Source organism: Sylvia atricapilla, chromosome 17 (genome assembly GCF_009819655.1).
Source record: "Sylvia atricapilla isolate bSylAtr1 chromosome 17, bSylAtr1.pri, whole genome shotgun sequence".
In the NCBI taxonomy this organism is placed as follows: domain Eukaryota; kingdom Metazoa; phylum Chordata; class Aves; order Passeriformes; family Sylviidae; genus Sylvia; species Sylvia atricapilla.
In genome coordinates, this window is record NC_089156.1 from 7,147,859 (window position 1) to 7,165,463 (window position 17,605).

The 17,605-nt window shown below is 43.9% G+C and overlaps 1 protein-coding gene across 2 annotated transcripts; it reads left to right on the forward strand.

Annotated features, from left to right (window-relative positions):
- Positions 1 to 1,130: 1,130 nt before the first annotated feature.
- Positions 1,131 to 15,897, forward strand: LOC136368947 (uncharacterized). 2 transcript variants are annotated; one of them, XM_066331455.1, is made up of 7 exons: positions 1,131 to 2,119; positions 6,232 to 6,283; positions 6,384 to 6,486; positions 7,729 to 7,892; positions 12,030 to 12,269; positions 12,883 to 12,927; positions 13,024 to 15,897. In XM_066331455.1, the coding sequence occupies exons 1-7, from the start codon at positions 1,158 to 1,160 to the stop codon at positions 13,618 to 13,620; spliced, it is 2,163 nt and encodes a 720-aa protein (XP_066187552.1). In that variant the 5' UTR covers positions 1,131 to 1,157; the 3' UTR covers positions 13,621 to 15,897. The 2 variants fall into 2 exon arrangements, with proteins under 2 accessions (XP_066187552.1, XP_066187551.1); XM_066331454.1 differs by having other exon boundaries at positions 12,883 to 15,897.
- Positions 15,898 to 17,605: the final 1,708 nt, after the last annotated feature.

Consider the following 17,605-nt stretch of genomic DNA (forward strand, 5'->3'; position numbering starts at 1 on the left):
ACTTCATAAGCTTCGTTTGTTCTACTGCCAAGTTCCTTTGTGTTTAAATAGATAACAGACCAAGACGACTAATCACTTCCAATAAAAAAACACACCAAACCCAAAGCATTCCCTTTCTTTTCCAATTAATGCTTGTAAACCCATGCTCCTAGACAGGGCTTGTGACCTAAACACTTCTGTTTTGTTGGGGTTTTTTCCTTTTCTTTTCAAAAACAACTGCCTAAGGCATAGACTGGGCTCTGTGCTCTGCAGATTTATGAAAGAATCTTGAAAAAAGGCTCCAAGAGCGTCTTTGGGAGAAGGGAGTTGTAAATATGATGTGCAAAAGCAGCCTCATGCACCTTTAGAAAAGCACAGGATGGTGGCTGGTGCCACCATTTATGGACTTCCTTCCTCCTTGGAGGCTGGAGGCTATTTGTGGTGAAGGAAGAAATAGCAGATTCACATGGAACTGTCGCTGTGTTATGTAAAATGCATGTTGGTTGCTGGTTTACTGGTGAAAGCTGGTATCTGCCGTCACTATTTTGAGAGGGTTTGCACTTAAAAAAGAGATAATTTGCCCAATCAAAAGTAGCTACATTTTATTGAAGTAAATAAGGCTGAATGTCCTTGAAACAGAAGATGAGTTGGTTGGATGAATCATGGGTGCTCATCAATGCAAAGGTTCTTTTTTATATGAAAATGTTTTTGTAATGAAAATAACACAGAGTTTTAAATGCTGTGACACATTTTTCCTTTAGCTTCTTAGGATTTTTTCTCACACAACCAACTGTTTAGGGCAACATATTTGTGTGGTCAAAAAGTTGTATGTTTGCCAACAGCACAAATTATCAGTAGTAGGAAGTGAGAATTATGTGAATTACTTATGTGGGTTATATTTCTCTTGGAGGTTGACTATCCAATATACACCACCACAGTCTCTAAGAGTGGCTTCCCATATTAGATTTGATGCTCCACAAAAGTAGGAGCTAAAACTTGCAAAAGCCTCATGAATTTCCCCGTCTTAAGGGTGTCTTAAACCAGTTTCTGAAGGGAAAGAGGAGCCAGAACTTCCATTGGTCTGGCAGACTGCATCCTGGGTATAATCTCTGGCAAGATGTAAGACTCTTTGTTTTATTTCCCAGGTGTATTACTCCTGTGGTGCAGTGGTGGAATCAATGGAAAGAGGCCTGATTTTGTCACCAGGTTTTCCAAACAACTACTACCCAGGGACACACTGCGTCTGGCAGTTTTTCATTCCCATGAGAACCCATCTCGTCTTGGAAATATTTGACTTTGACATTTTTGAGAGCTCTAGTGAAACTCCAACCCCCTGGGATGGCTTTTCAGTCCCTGCTACAACAGAAAATAAGGACATGCCTTCTCTTGGGGAAAAGCTGGACTTTGCTGTGCACACCACAAAACCCCCCCTCCGGACCTCCACATCAAAGGTGGCTCAGAATCTGAGCAGCACTGGAGACCACTCAAAGGACTTTGCTAGTCACCTGGATGAACTGCCAGGAACCAGCTCAAAAAAAGATGAAGCCAAACAAGCATTTGAAGAAAACCAGTGGAAGCAGATGAAGGAGCCCAAAGCAATCACCAAGGCTCAGCCAGTGGAGCTGCCATTCCCTGTGGCTGGTAGTGCCTCAGTGCAGAGGCAAAATACCAGTGGCCTGGACACAGGAGAGGATTTGGAAGGGAAGATTTTGCTTGCCCACCTAGCTGCTAGTGAGAGAGATGAAGTCACAGTAGAGAGCTGGACTCTTCCCTCAACAGCACTGCCCATGGAAATCTCCTCCAGCCCTCAGCCAGCAGTGGATGTCTGTCCCCATGATGTATTATATGTCTCCGATCTCATCACATTCTCCTCTCGCTTCTGCGGCCCCAATTCCCCTGTAAACAAGACCATGGTCTTTGGTTCATCTCTGGAGATGGTTGAGGTTATCATGGAGCTGATCACCACCACGGACCGGGGCCGAGGCTTTGCGATGCTGTTCGAGTACAGGAACATCACTGACCCCAGCTCTGTGGATGCTGTGAGGCAGGAGAGGAGGGAAAACATGATGATGCTGGCAATTGTAACAGGGATCGTTGTCTTTGCTCTTGCTTTGCTCTCTGCCCTCTGCGTAGCTTGCAGGTAAGGTGATGCACACCAGAGCCTTGGAAACTCTGTGCCATTATCCATAGGGAAAAGACCAGAAAAGAGTTACATTTCCAGAAAAGAGTTGTGTCTCCTTTTGTCTGTTAACTCCTGCTGTGCTCCAAATGGGGAGCAGCAGAGTGGGTACAGAGGACGTCAGTGCCACTCACTGATTCTGCCCTAGGCTCCTCAGTTTTCTTTCCTACTTCTATAGCTCCTGTATCTCAGATTTATCTTCTTTTTCCTGCAGAAATACCTGAACAATCAGGACTTTCCTGGGGATTTTTTGTTTCAATGGCAGTGGTGCCTTTGAACCTCAGCTTTTGGCTGATGGACAAAATCAGCACAGAAAGATTATCCTTCCCTGAGTCTCCTGAGCGGGCTGAGCTGATAGTCACTGCATCTTTTCACAGAAATCCCACAGTTTGGCTCTAACTAACCACCACTAGTACTCTGCAGAAATAAAAAATAACCAAAGTATTACCACATATAATTAAGATTTTAAAATATTTTCCCATCTGTAGCATATTTTATCCAAGAGACTGTGCAGACATTTTAAACCCAATGCATTCAGTGTGTTAGGAAGTCATCTGCACATCCCTTTGATGCTGGGGAAGAGCCCAGAGCCATGCTGCAGTACCTCTCATCCTTCCCAAATGCAATCCAAAACGGTCCAGTCAGGTGAGCTGATGGTCAGGCTGCCTTGTGGATTTCCAGGCCCTGATGCTAACTACTTAAAAGGCTAAAACCAGACGGTTACACAAGCATGCCTCTCCAGTCAATTGCTTTTCTTTTATATATTTCTTTTCTCTATATCTATCCAAGGAACATTTCTCCGCCCCCCAGCATATGTTTGCATTTTTCTAACTTCCTAGTGAAAACATTTTTGTAGAAACAGTGATTGATTTCTCTCCCTTCCAACAAATTCAAAACACAGCTCATGCTCCCCAGGTTTTTTTTTTTTTTTTTTTTTTTTTTTTTTTTGTCAAAATAAACACCGTTTTTCAAATGTTTTGACTTCAGTGAAAACATCAGGTAAACTGAAGCAAACAGTGCCCCTTGCAGGGCTCCACTCTGGTGGCTGGGTGTTGGCAGGAGTGTTCATTGCCCAGAGCCATCATGGAGCTGCTCTGGTTCCTCCTTTCCTGCATCCCCTGCCTCACCCAGTGCATCCTCCTCCCCCAGAGGTCTCAGGATTGCCCAGACACTTCTCGCCCCTGGGGCTGGTTTGACAGAGCATCTTGGTTTTCCTTGTCCTTATGGAGGCTGCATTTTAGCTCTGGCTGAATAAACACAAAATGCAGCCCAGTCAAACTGGGCACCAGAGAACACGGTGGTGAAGCCTCAATATCATCTCTCGCTGTATAAACAGAAATTCCTGCTTGCAGGGTCTGAGCTTTTTTGTAGCTGTAATAGTTAAACTTGCATGTGCTACATCTAACTAACATTTTTGTTTTTTAAAGAGCTCGCAGAACGCTAATTTAGACCACAGTTTTTTTGCTAGCTCTAAAGGAAAAAGTCTGGTGGAAAATGTCTTCCAGATACCAAATACTTTATTTTTATACCCTCGCCAATCTTCAAAAGAGACAGAAAGAGGCTCTCTTTGCTATGGCAGCAGTCTGGGCTGATACACATGTTGAGTAGGCTGTTCTTGCTCCAATACCCCTATTTAATTTCACTGTAACGATCCATGAAGCAGAGTATTATTCAACCCAAAAAGTACACTGGCAATCTGAGGCTCCACTGGCTGAGGTTTCCTCTGCAAAGGCTGTTTAGAAAGTCAGGCCATGCTGCTCACATTCACAGCTTGGCTTTTTGCTTGTCAGATGTTTACAAAATAATGTTCTGCTCCTGCTGACCAACAGAAAAAAAATGTCCACAGGATTTCAGCCCCACACACCAATGTTTGTGTGTTCTGGTCCCTGGGAATACACCCTACCAGGGCTCCTATGGCACAAGATTAGGCCTGATTCTTTTAACACTGGCATTTATGCCTCTTCATTGTTCTACAATCCTTTTTTTTTTTACCTTAATTTTTTTCCTTTTTTTTTCCTTTTTTTTTTTTCCTAAGAAGATATCTATACCTCAGCCAGCTATTGACCGAATCTAAATAGAGACTTCCCCTACTCCTTTAGCCTCTTGGCAGGGTTGTTTACTACCCCAGCCTCCTGTATTCCCTGCATGCTGTTCCTAGGAAGCCTTGATGCACCATTTTATTTTTTGTCAGACTTAGAGCATTAACTGAGACCAGGTGGAAATGATGCCATGACCTGTGCTGAGTTACCTCACCTGTGTTCACTGGAAAAGTCTTTTCCCCCTCTTCACTGTGATGACTGCTTTGGGGGTATTGGTGTCTGGCCCCAGAACCACTGGCACTGGTTGGAGCTTGGAGCTGTGTGTTTTTAATGCAGCTCAGAATAAAACTGCTGAGGCCATTAAGCACTAAGCATTAAACTTCTTTTAGACTGAGCCCATCAAGCTCTATTTTATGCTTCTTGTCCTAAATAGGGGCTTGAAATCAGGTGTCAAATGTGTGTTAGCCACAGTCTGTCCTCAGTGCAGAAAATGTCTGGGTGGCACGGGGTGGGCTGAGGGGGAAATGATGGTGCTTTACCAGTGCAGCACACTCAGAACTGGGACCAGCCCCCCGAGGCACAGGGACACTGTCCTGGCTGGACTGGGCACTGCAGAGGATGCCAAGAGGAACCTGGAGGCTCTTGGCCTTGTAAACTTGCCTTCTACTTTCTTTTCTCTTCACACTTTATTTATTCCTCTGGTACCAGGTTTAGCTGTTGATTTTTTTTTTCCATTTCTCTCTGCTAGTCTTGCTCAGCTAAAAGTAGCAGCCTCTGCCTTGCCAGGAGTAGAAATGGCCTGGGATGGGCTTGGCACCCACTGCCACTCCAGTGCACCAAGTCATCAGCAGTATCTGCTCAGGCTCATTGCATTGAGCAGGGCAAAGCTCTCTGGGGAAACTCCAAGTCTCTGCCACACTGCAGCTTTTGTTTGCTACTTGGGGAGGGAATGAAAGCTTCAGTTGTTAGTTGGCCAATAATTCTAATTACTTTTGGCCATGAAGCCTGGCTCGAGTAATGGGGGATTTTTTATTTTCTTTCCCAAGCCCCAAGAACAACAGATACGTCCACCTTATTTAATTTTAGTCCTGTCCCATGCAGTCAAACTTCCACTGTGTGGTTGCAACCTATGCATTGCAACTGCACCTTACACCTGCACAGCCTCCCAGCCCTTGAGTGTAGAGTGAGCCCATCAAGCCTTCAGCATTGCCATCTCTCCTCACCCTGCCAGCCACTGCCTGCTGCCCATCCATCACCTGGGGGTGAGAATTTGCCCCCAGTAACCTGGGTTGCATCCCATCAGTCAGTGCCTAATGCCTCGTGTCTGCACTGTCCCCTGGAGAACCACTGGGCACAGACTACACTTGTTTCAGTCATGATCACATCCCCCTGTGCCAGCCTTTCTTTGTGATATCTTTAAGTCTTATTCGTCCAAAAGTTTATAACACTAGTTGTTTCGTAACCTCAGTTTTAATAATAATGTGAAAAAATGGCTAAGAACATGCATGTGTCTCCCTTCAGCCAAGTTCATCCCATCATCATCTGCCACAGCGCTGCCTTTTAGTGAAACAGTCATACAAATGAACAGCATCTGATGCTCTCTGCTTGCTAAATATAACCCAGTATGCAGAATTAGCTATGCAGATGAAATATTCTGTCTAGCAGGATAAGAAGGATGTCACTGCCCAGACTGGAGGATCTCAGTCTGCTATTCAGTTACTGATGTGAAAGAGCAGCTGTCAGGGGGGAGCCTGGTGGGACTTGGCCAAGGTCTGAGCTCTGTTCCTGCTTTTGTACTGAGCATGGGAAGAAGATGACAGGTCCTTCTCTTCTTCAGCTGACCCTCCACCACATGAGCATATCATTTTCTCCCCTTGTTTACAGGCCTTGCTGCCTTCAGTCTTGGCAAGTATTTTGGATGCTCATAACCTGCTGGGTTCCCCTCGCAGGATGAGCAGAGCCGAGAACTTTCCTGCTGTGGATCTTTAACTCACTCGAGGGCTTGTTGTTGTTGTTGCTGTCTCTCCTTTTCAGGCAGAGAACGTGCCCCAAAAGGAGCTCATCCAACGCATGCAGTGACCAGGAGGTTAGTGCTAATGGCTTCAGCAATTTCTGTTTCTCTCTTTCATATTGGCTGTTGCACTGTTTATCTGACGATGTTTACTGGGGCATGTTCTGAGTTGTAGAACAGGATCCAGAACTCCACTGTCGATATCAATGAGCTCCAGCTGGTGGTGCCAAGCCGGGAGAATGAAAACAACAACCACTCTGTGAGCCGGGAGCAGGCGGGTAAGGGCGGGGGCATGGGCCGGAGCGGGTCAGGGCAGCCCGGAGCCCCGGGCCAGCTCATCACAGCCTTCCTCCCCTTGCCCTCCTCACTGTCTCGCCCATGCACAGCTGGGGAGCTGCTCCACAGCAGAAAGCCTTTGTTGTGGGGACTGTCCCTTGCCGCTCTCCCCTCCCTGGTAGGGTAATTCCCCTGGCAAGGAGCTCACAGTAGCACAGCTCCAGCGTGCTGCCAGCACAAGCTGTCACAGCACATGGCATCGCAGAGACACTGGGTTAGCAGAGCAAATGTGTTGGGTTCAGGCTGCTACGAACAACTTACACAGGCCCATAAACTGGGGAAGAGCTTCACCTGCCCCGGGCCTGACTTTGTTCAGAAAGGATGGGGTCACAGTGTTCAAATTGTCTTTGGCCAAGTGCAGCTCCCAGAGCTCACTGTTTTTGTGGGTCTATATGGATGGAGGTGCTTTGGGTGACATTTACCTCACAGTGTGCTTCCAGAAAAAAAGCATCCCAGCCAAGCTGCAGACAATGTCATTTGCTGCAATTTTGAGTCACAACACATGAACTGTTCCAGGGCCCCTTTTGGTGAGTGGAGACCCAACAGGGAGTGATTTTATGTTGTGTTGTGACACACCATCAGTTTCCCAGCGAACCATCAGCCACTACACACTCAGCTCTCACAAGAGTACTTCCATAAAAAGCTAATTCTGTACTCCCAGCCACGACAGTTTCTAATCTCCTTCTTGAGAGGGTTGTGGCCAGAGTTCTCCTTGCCTGGACCAGATGAAAGGCCCTGGGGACACGTGCAGGCACACACCCCTCTCCATGGCAGTCCCTGGAGCATCAGGCTGCCTGTAGGAGCAGCTTCACTGGGGTTTAACCAAAAACTACAGCTCCCAATATTAGCAGGTATGACTATATAAAAATAAATAAGGAGTTGAGCAAGTCTGCAAGTTTCTGATGAGCAGCAAACCTCATATGTTTAACACAAGGAATTTCAGTTCATGTCTGTTTTTATTAGAAAGCAGACCCAAGGGTGTTTCTCCTCTTCTCTTTTGTTTTTAAAAGCTTACAGTTTCAAGAGAGCAAACTGTTGACTTGATTTTTATTCTGGCTGGTGCAACAGCCAGCCAAAGCCTGTTCTAGATTGTCTGGGGAGGGAGGAGGGTTTGTCATGGGGGAGTTGGAACAGATGTTTTGGACTCTTGCAAGCAGTCTTTATTGATTTTCTTCCTTTCTCAGTCACTTCCTGCAGAGGCAGCACAGAACGGTCTCCGCAGGACACTGACCCAGATGTGCCCTCCTCCATCTCTGCAGTCACCACTGAGACTGGGAGTGATGAAGTGTTTATCATTTCTGCTGGGCCTGGGACCAGTGGGCTGAGCTTTACCACCTACAGGATACAGGTACATTCCCCAGCATCTTTAGCAAGCTGCAGGATGTCCCTCTTGTCATACATAGGTATGTCTAATGCCTTTTATGTCTAATGCCCATTTCTAGAAAGGCAGGGACTGAAGCAGGCAGTTCTCCCAGCCCTCAGGCTGAGCTACCATCAAATGATGTGGACTGTGATCCCCTGAGCCAGTATCTTCCCAGCTTTAGGAAGAGCAAATGCAGAACCCTACCTCACCTCTGCTAGCAAATAATGGAGGTGTTTGGCAGCAGGCAGTAGGACCAACCTGCAGAAGTGTTAATTGGCAAAGCTGATGTTCCATTAAAATTACCACCTGTAGCAACTGAAAGACCTGGGAGTCAGACCTACTCCTGCCCACCACTCCAAGTGGTCAGGAAAGTTGCTCAGCTCCTCAGCATGTCAGAAAGTGTCTCACCAAGCTGATGTGAAAATTAACAGTTTAGGCTCCAAAAAAATCAAGTACTTCAAGTGAAAGCACTGAGGCCCTCACAGATTCGTAGAGAGAAACTGAATTGATTCAGCAGGTTCTCTCTTATTTTAGCTCTTTTCCCCCGCTCCTTTATTTGGTTGGAAACAGATGATGGCTCAGAAGCCTCAGGTCTGGCTGTCACCTCTTCAACCCTGAGTGAGTGCAGACAGGGCACATTCATTACAAGTGTCTGCTAAAGCCTTTCCCAGGTCAATTCTCTCTTCTCCAGTGCCCTCTCTTTTTCCCACAAGAGGATAAACAACCAGCACAAGGAACTCACATGCCCAGGACAGGCTGTGTAATACTTCTGTCACAGTTTACAAAACAAAAGCATTCTGTATCCCTGCACTTGATTAGGAAATTAGCCAGGAGGCCAGGCTAGTCAGGATTTTTCCTACGCTGGTGTAAGACACGTGCTGAGCTTTTCCTCCAGCTGGCCACCCTGACAAACAGAAAGAGGGAAAGAAGGGAAAACAACTCTGGAGCCTTCCCTTGCCTGAACCTTTCCTTCTGTGAAGAAGGGCACTGGGACCCTTGGACAAACACCTGCCCTCCCCAGTCCTTCCCAGAGCTGAGAGCTTCACCTGGTGGCACCCCACACACATCCAGCTTCTAGGCAGAAGGGAAAACCATTTTCCTGCCCCTTTTCCCCACTTTAGTCAGAAGGAACAAATACACATAAACCCCCCATTTCTATTCTGACATTGCTTCTGCAAGCAATCTTCAGAAGCATTTATACAGTAAAAAAAAAAAAAGAAAAGAAAAAAAAAAGAAAAAAGAAAAAAGAAAAAAGGAGTGTTAAAACAGTGAAAGTAACCCAAAGAATTAAACACATTATTAATTCAGGAAGCATCTCCCCAATGATGTCCATGCAGCACACAAGTGAGGCAATACTCCCGACCAAATCCCTCAAGGAACAGAAAACCAAGCCTGGAAGCATGGCAGGGCCTTTTTAAAAGCCCTGGGCCTTTCCCAACAGCTGAAGACCATCCTTTCCAGGGGTGTGGAAATTGAGCACTGCAGACTAATTACAAACCTGCTCTCAAACAGGTTCTCATCAGATCTTTAAACTGAGGGTTCCTGGATGCTAGGCGTGTTTACAGCTGAATTTTTAGACATGTATTTTTAGGGTGTGAAATGCCTTTGGCCAGCCAGCCTCCAGGCTTCACAGAGGATATGGAGCATGGCTTTGTGGCCCAGCACTAGGCAGTGGGATGAGATATCTGCTGGAGCACAGCCCGTTCCTTGGCAGGAGCTAAGCAGTTATCCCCATGTGAAAACATGTGTGAAATCCTGAGCCTTCACAGTACAGTAAATAATGCCAGCAGACTCACCTCACGCAAAATGCTCGACTAGAATTTGTCATGGTATAAGGCGCTTTCATTAAAAAAATTATCTTGATCTTTTCCCTGAGAAATTGTGTCTGGCTGCTTGGTCTTGTGCTGCCCACCAAGTGTGAGCCTCAGCTCTGCTGGGCCTGAGCCAGTGACTAACTGGATTTTGCTCTACAGCTTTTAAAACCTATTTGAAGACACCAGTTCTGTGTTATGAGGGAAGAGCTGGGAGAGCTAAAAACCCCCTCTGTGGGGGAAACAGAGGGTGGGATGGCTTCAGGGGAGATTCCAGGTATCCTCCAGCAGAGTCATTGCTTTCTAAATCCCCTTTGGTTTAAAGCATCATTCACCTTTTGGCTGACTTATGACTATGATCTCTGACTTCTGATCAGACACTGCAAGTTTCAGATAAAAAGGTTTGAGTAAAGAGTAAGGTCATGCAAGTTTAACAAACATTTGTTGCCAAAACGTTTTCAAAACGCTAGAAAATACATTGTTCATCTTCCCAGTTACTTCCAGTGTATCTACCTCAAAACCAGTGGCTAATTTTTACATCAGTTTGGAGGTATTTATAATAATATTAGAATAATAAATTCTAATATAGCTTGAAGGGCCCACTGAGCAGAAGGCAGCTGGCTTAAAAATTTATAAATAAAGATTGTCCCTTTAATAAAATCTTAGACTAGGAGCTTAATATTGAAACTTATCCAGAGCCTGATGCCTCTCCTGGCTTCCTACTGAGTTTCTTTTTCTGATCTGGTGCTAATTTCTTGCCTCTCTGCCCATCCATTTCCAATATGACACATTCACTGAATAGTTTCTTTGATTTGCAGAAACTCGGGAGATTCAGTTTCTCAGAAATAACAAATTACATGTTTCTGGTTTCTCAGGATTTTTAAATCCAGGACACTGTGGGATTTATTTCAGACACTCTTTAAGAACTATGTAAACTTTGGGAATGTGGATTTTGCATTCTTCTCATGACATCCATATTCGCACAGCTGAAAATTAAAAATATATAAAGAGTTGTGTAACAGGAGGCTTAAATAACAGGTGAAGTATTAGTAAGAATGAAAGGAGATTGTCAGGGACTCAACTTTTCTGGCTCTAAGCTCATACCAATATTAAGGACAAAAAATGTGATTTCAAATGCAACATCAGAATTTTTAAAGCACAGAAGAGATGATTGTCTATCGTTCATTCCCATGCCTGATCAACTCTGCTCATACACAGGGCTGGTGATAGCAATTTAATGTAGTCTCACCTTCTGATGATGCGAATTTTACACCTGTCTGGATGTCTTGTTCTACTCCTAAAGCATGTTGTCCATCGGAAGAGCACTTTTTATGTGAAATGCAAATCTCCTTGGCTCCAATCCAGTTCTTGTGCTTCTTGTTCTATTCAGCATTAACACTGAGAACAGATTATTTCCTTTCTTCTTATTTTCCATTCTTTTTATTTTTTAATTCTTCCCTTACATATGATAAAGAGCACCACTTACTTCAGTCCTTTCTCCTGAACTCTGTATTTTTGAGACTTCTCTTCTTGCTTGCTTCTGGAATTCTTTCAGGAGCCTCCATCCCCCTCAGGTTTTATTTCCCCAGAAAAACACACCTGGAGCCTTCCAAGAGCCGAGCCGAGCAGAACAATTCTGTTTTACATAGTGAAGTTTGCGACTCTGATCTGTCAAATACTTCCAGTAAAATTAAGCCGTAGATATTTCATGTATTTAGTGAGGGTTGTAGGACTATATTTTATGTAACTGAAATTCCCCACTTCAGCGTTAAACCCGAAACTGGGGAAGCAAGGTAAAACTTTCCTCCAGGGAAGCCAGCGAGCTTTGGGCAGCGCACTGTAACAACGAGGAGGAGAAGCTGCATTCCTGTGTCCCCTGAGAACGACTGAATCCATCCGTCTCCTGCACTAACATATCAGCGATTGATGGAGAGAGGGGAAGACTGATTCATGATCAGAATTCGATTTTACTGAGGTTTTCCAAGTCTTATATACCATTTCAGTGAAGTTAATAATTTCTACTACAATAATTAGGTTAGAAGATCATACAAGCAACTCATGCATTATGCAACATCTTTATCGTAGGGGGTTGATTGAATCTTTTCCCTTAAACAGGTTTTAATCCCATCTTCTCATAAGCTCAAAGTTCTGTTTGTCCTTGCCACATCCTAGTCACCAGACTAGTTATGCTGATTAAGTCTGTCTTACTCTCAGACCTGTGTATTCCCACACTAACAGCCAGTTTTCAACCTGTTTTAAGAAGTGTTTCGATGAAAGACGCCTGTCAATGATGTTCGTTTACTCTTTTCAGGACAAAAACCTGAAGAGAAGCGTCACAAGCCCGGCCTCTGTGTCGGACTGGCTGAGCTCCCAGCCCGCGGCTGCGGGGGCTGCAGAGAAGGGGAACGTGCAGCTGGAGAATCCCTGTCCCAGGCAGCGCACGTGGAGCGCCCGCACTTTCCACGACTTCCTGGCTCCAATCCCACAGCTACAGAAGAAATGGTGTAGCTGGAGCACCAACAGCCCTTTCACAAAGCTGGTTGACAGCAGTGTAAGTCTTGCAGGGAGGGGAGGATGATGGGCTCTCGGCTCCAGTCTTTTCCACTGCTCACTGTTTTCCCCTTGGCCAGTGCCTCACTTCTCTGTCCTGCACTGCAAACACGACTCTGTCCATCTTCCTTGGTGTATGGGAAATTCTCTGGCCTAATTATACTGTAATTTAGCCAGCCTTTCCTAAAATACTAAGCAGCTGTATTTTCCAGCAGTTGGCACCTGATTAAGAAATTATCCCCAGTCCAGAAGAACATTAAAAAAAATGCCTTCAGACAAGATTATCTCATTGAGTGTTCTGACATGTGCTTCTTTCCCCTGGTTATGCCTTGAATTTGTTATAATTAATTTATTACTATTGCACTGCAAGCAATCTGTAGGTGTGGCAGGGATATCTGGGTCTCACTGACTGTAGTCATCAAACCAACAGCTTGTTACCAAGCTAACAGAGCATGTTTCTTCCTTTTTAAGGTAATAATGTAGGGTTTTGCAAAAGAATGCATATTATGTCAAAAATAACCAGGATTTTTAACTTTTAGTTCTCTCAGGATCAAAGTTTTGGAAGAGAGCTGCTTTTCATGGCACATCTACTAATTTTGTACTATTTTGTGCAGGGTTTTTCTACAGCTGCAAGATCCCAAGGTGTGCCAACCAGAAAGGTAATCTCAGCCACTGAGATAGAGGGAGCATCTGAGACTGTTTACTCTGATTCATCTGTCAGTAATGCCTCATATCCCCTCACTCTGTCTGCACAGAGGCAGCGGAAGTTAACCTCCTGCAATTTGAAGAAATCCAGATTTGGGAACCCTTATTTTGGATTTTTAGCCAGTTCCCCTGACAGCAAACATGTGAGGTCCTTGGATCCCTCAAGACATCTAGGGGCACCATCTCCAGTTAACAGCCAAAGCCCCAAAAATCTTCTAGAGAGCTCCAACCCACTGAAAATCAACTTGGTCAACGGTTCAAAAACAAAGGAGCTTATGGTAGAAACAGATAAAAACAAACCAGTTTTTGTAATTTCTGAAGAAGGGGATGATCAGCAGCCTCTGGTCCTGGCAGAACACCTCAGTCAGTGTGGAGATCACCTGTCAGAGCAAAATGCTGTGTACGCTCCGGCCGCGCCAGAGAAACAGCCGGTGGTTCTGACTGCGGAGGGGAACAGCTCTGCCACCTTCACATCGAGTCTTCCCCTTTGGGCAAAATCCCCCACTTCGTACAAAGGTCATGGGAAGGCCCCCAGCTCCTCCAGGGACCAGCAGAGCTCAGCAGGTGGAGATGCCAGCACTACTGAGACCTCACAGAACTGCGACACCCCTGCTGCTCCTACGCTGGGCCAAGCTTCAGTCCAGTGATGTCCTTGAAAGATTGAAACAGCAGTTCCCAACCCCAGAGGGAACAGGGACACGAGCAGAGCAGAAGCTGTGCCGAGCAGTTGAGTGTGGCAGTCACATGTGGCAGCTTTGTTGAGAGCAGTCTTTGCTTCCCACATGTGGGACTGAGATTACAAGGATACAAACCACAGCACAGCACAAATACCATCTCCCCTTATGCTCACTAACCTCATCTCTCTTCTCCTGCATGAGATTTGGATGTAGTTTGTATAAAAAAAAAGCATCCTCTGAAAAGGTACTTCAGACTGCAGAAACCCTTTTCTGGGATGGGAATGAAAGTAACCTGGGGCAGTCACACCGTGGTTTCTATCTGAAATGTAAATCAGTCCCCTGTCCCTGTGGCATCACTCGAGTCTTTCTGTTGGGAGCTCTGAGTTAACTTCTGTTTATAGCTCTGCCTGTACAATCCAAGCCTTGCCAAGCCAAGGGTAAGAATTCAATTGTGCATGTTTGCATACAGTTTTGTAAACTTCATTTTAAGTATTTCATAACTTCTGCAGTCTAGCACAAAGCTTACCTAGCATTAGCAACTCTAATATTAAAGAGCAAGATTATCTCATCTCCTAACTCTTTAGAGAAGGCAAGCCAATGCCAGATGGTTGTTCTATTAAAGTCTGATGTAGCTTTATCTTTGTTAGGTCTACATAGGCTTAGAACACCTCAGTCCACTACATTAAATGACTCCTCATGGCAACAGGAGCATGTGTACAAAAACACTGAAATACTAGGAATAGTCTTCAGCATCCAACACTTGGATATTTGCAGCTGCTCTGATCCTATATCCACCAGCTATTTATTGCTGGTAACGCACATTGACTAGAGAATTATTCCCCTTCCTTTAGCAGGCAAGGCTTGAAAGACAAAATTAAGGTGGGGCAAACTTTGCCTGCTCACTTTCTTTAGAAATTAACCCTCCGTGGCTGTGCCTCCCTGAGTACAAATCCAGGGCATTCAATGGAACACTGAACCAAAGGGAAGCCTGCTAGTCCTATTGCCTTTAATGACCCCATCAGTATTTTAATTGCCTCCTGGTGATATTTTCCTATCTTTGCAAGAGACTCCTGCATGTTTGTCCCACAATTCAGAATTGGTTTTTTTTAAATGAGAAAATTCCCTCTGAAGCTGCATTTTGCAGCTGAGACAGCACATTGCTTTAAAGCAATAGGTCATAAAACAGGTGTCAGAAAGAAATCAGCTGCACAAGTCTTCCCCTGTATTAGCTGCAGTGTGCATCCAGTTATCATAATCCTTCTCTGTGAAGGCATTTAAGACTGATTCTTGAAATATTTAACTGAATTATTTATGATTTCACCTGCTATTACAGCTTCCATTTGCCACCTATTACTGTCTGAGATATGCAACACAAGACTATAGGTTTTGCCTTATATTTTCTCTGTATGTTTACATGTCTACCTGGACATAGAAGCCGTGCAGCTGGTAGCAGTGGAAGCAAAAACACATTTGCCCTTTAACAGTTGACTCAAACATGAACAGCAAACAAGTCTCTGCATTTATTATTTCCAGACTGTGTTGAGTAGTTTTGAAGTGCCAAAGTCTGGCTCCATGTTGGTTGGTTCTATTTCGGTGGGTATTTTTTTTTTTTTGTCGTTGTTGTTTTAAATTAATGCTACTTGATTCAAAGGGAAGAGTTAATATATTTATAATTTTAAAAGTATTTAGAAGTTCTTCAGTACTCTAACAATAAATTTCACTGCATTAAATCTATATACATAGTAATTCAATGTTCTGTTACTTATTACATTTCTAAAGATTGAAATACTAAAATCTACTTTTGAAAAGTACTTGTGTTCAATTATTGACAATAGTTACATTTGAAGGGCTGGAAAAAGTGGCTTTTTCAATAAAAGCATGTTTAACTACTCATTTCTACGGTGTAACAACACTTACTTTGTTTTGCTGAAAGCCCGAGTTGTGCCTCAGAGCACCAGGACAGCGTGTAGGGTACCCCAGTGGTGGTAGAGGAGCAGAAAAGCAAACACTCATTTTTAGATCCTGCCCAATTTCTCCGAGACTGAAGATGAGGTGCTTGTTTACACCGACCTCCTCCACTACCTGTTGTGTAACCAAAGAACAGACTTTGCCAACCAGGTTTGTCTAACTGCTGCCAGAGGAGGTTTCTGTGGGAGGTTGTGTTTCCTGTCAGATGCTGCTGCCTGAGCACTCTTCCATCACTGCCTGCTGCAGCAGCATATGGCCAGTTCTTCACGGGACTGCACCAGACACACAGCTGCAGAATGGACTAGATACAGATATATACACATAAACACACACATATATATATATACACACACACACACGGTGAGAGAGGCCCTGCTCCTGATGAACATGCAACACTGAACAGCTGCTTATTCTCAGAATCGAGCTTGCTGATTTACCAATTATTTAAAGGTGATGCTTTCTGGCACTAGAAGATACTGATGCCCAATGCCTGCAGGTAACCCCAGGGGAGACTTCATTTCTGGCCTGCCTTTTCAAGTTTTTTTTGTTTGATAGGGGGTTTTTTGAATTTTTTTTTTAATGCAGATCACTAAAACGAACTGCTAACAAGGTATTTGTGTTTTATTTTGTAGCTCCAAAGAATGTATAAAGTATTTTCTTCCTCTTACAGCTAAAGTAACTGTTTTGAAGTCATCATTTTTTTTCCCCCAGGAACATGAACAGCTTCTACCCGAACTCTTCAAAAAAGTCACAGTGCAGAGTTAAGAAATTCTGAAAGCTCTGGGTGGAATAAAGCGCTTTAATACTCTCAGCTGTAAATATTGACTAGGATTAGTTTTTAAATAGTATTACTTATGGCATTTATTTTGTTCCTAACAGCTATTATTACTTTGGAGAGCTATGCTGCCACTTTTAATGACAGAAAACCTTGTCCCTCATGCATAGGCTTGTACTCAGTTTTACCCAAGTGCAGTGCAGGTTTTGCTGTGTGATTCTCTGTTCTGTAACCAAGCAGCAAATGGGATAAGTACTCCAAACGCTCACTGAAGAGGGGAAAAATCATTCCAATCACAATTGCATGGGGGAAAAAAGTCAAAAAACATTTTGGAGCTAGCAAAGAGAAGTATTCTTTTCAACAAAACTGAGTAATATTCCCCTTTTTCCTTTTTAAATAAAATGAATTTTTCTGGAATATTCTAGTCAAACCCTCTAGCCAATGTCTTAGGTAGGCTAAATAGGACAAAAGTATGTGGGAATTCCCTATTTTTCACTGTTTAAAACAATGCTTCAAAATAAAGGCTTGAAGCTATCCAAGCTGACAAGAATCTGGTGTGCTGAGGTTGTTACTGTCAGATACTTAAACTGGTTGGAATGGAAGGTCAAAGGGACAACAACAGATTTAACATCCACATAACGCATCCTAACTTGGAAGATTCAGAATTGCATTTAGCAAGAAAAATCCACTTGTAACTTAGTAGCAAAACATGAACTGAGGTTTCCTTTCAGAACTCTTTTTGTTAAGAGCAGTTGGTTACAAAGCTTTCTACTCAGAACTGTTTTGTTGGGTTTTATTTTTCTCAGGAGGGTGGCCCATGAGCCCTAACAAAACACATCTGACTCAAGCAGTCCAGTCATTAGATTTTATTCTAAACAATTAAAGATTAATTTGGATTGCAAGGGAAAAGAAAATGGAAGTCTTAAGCCAACACTTACCTAATGAAAGCAAGTGAAACTCAGCAGCACTGAAAGGAATACCCAACAGAGACTAAATACAGCTTCAACATATATTCATGGTCTGTCTAGAAATGTCTTTGATGTTAAACCTCATATGGCACACTTAGCATTTTTTATAATTCATTTCCTATGGAAACTAATGAGCTTAAGGGTGAAATTACCTCATTGAAAGTCAAAATGGAAGTGTGAAGAAAAGAGGGATGACCTGGAAAGCAGATTTAGAAGCAATCTTTGCATATTAAGCATTGCTGTG

Coding starts and splice junctions, on each gene's coding strand:
- LOC136368947 (XM_066331454.1), top strand. CDS start 1,158: ATGGAAAGAGGCCTGATTTTGTCACCAGGTTTTCCAAACAACTACTAC. Junction 6,487..7,728: donor TGTGAGCCGGGAGCAGGCGG/GTAAGGGCGGGG, acceptor TTCCTTTCTCAG/TCACTTCCTGCAGAGGCAGC. Junction 7,893..12,029: donor TTACCACCTACAGGATACAG/GTACATTCCCCA, acceptor TACTCTTTTCAG/GACAAAAACCTGAAGAGAAG.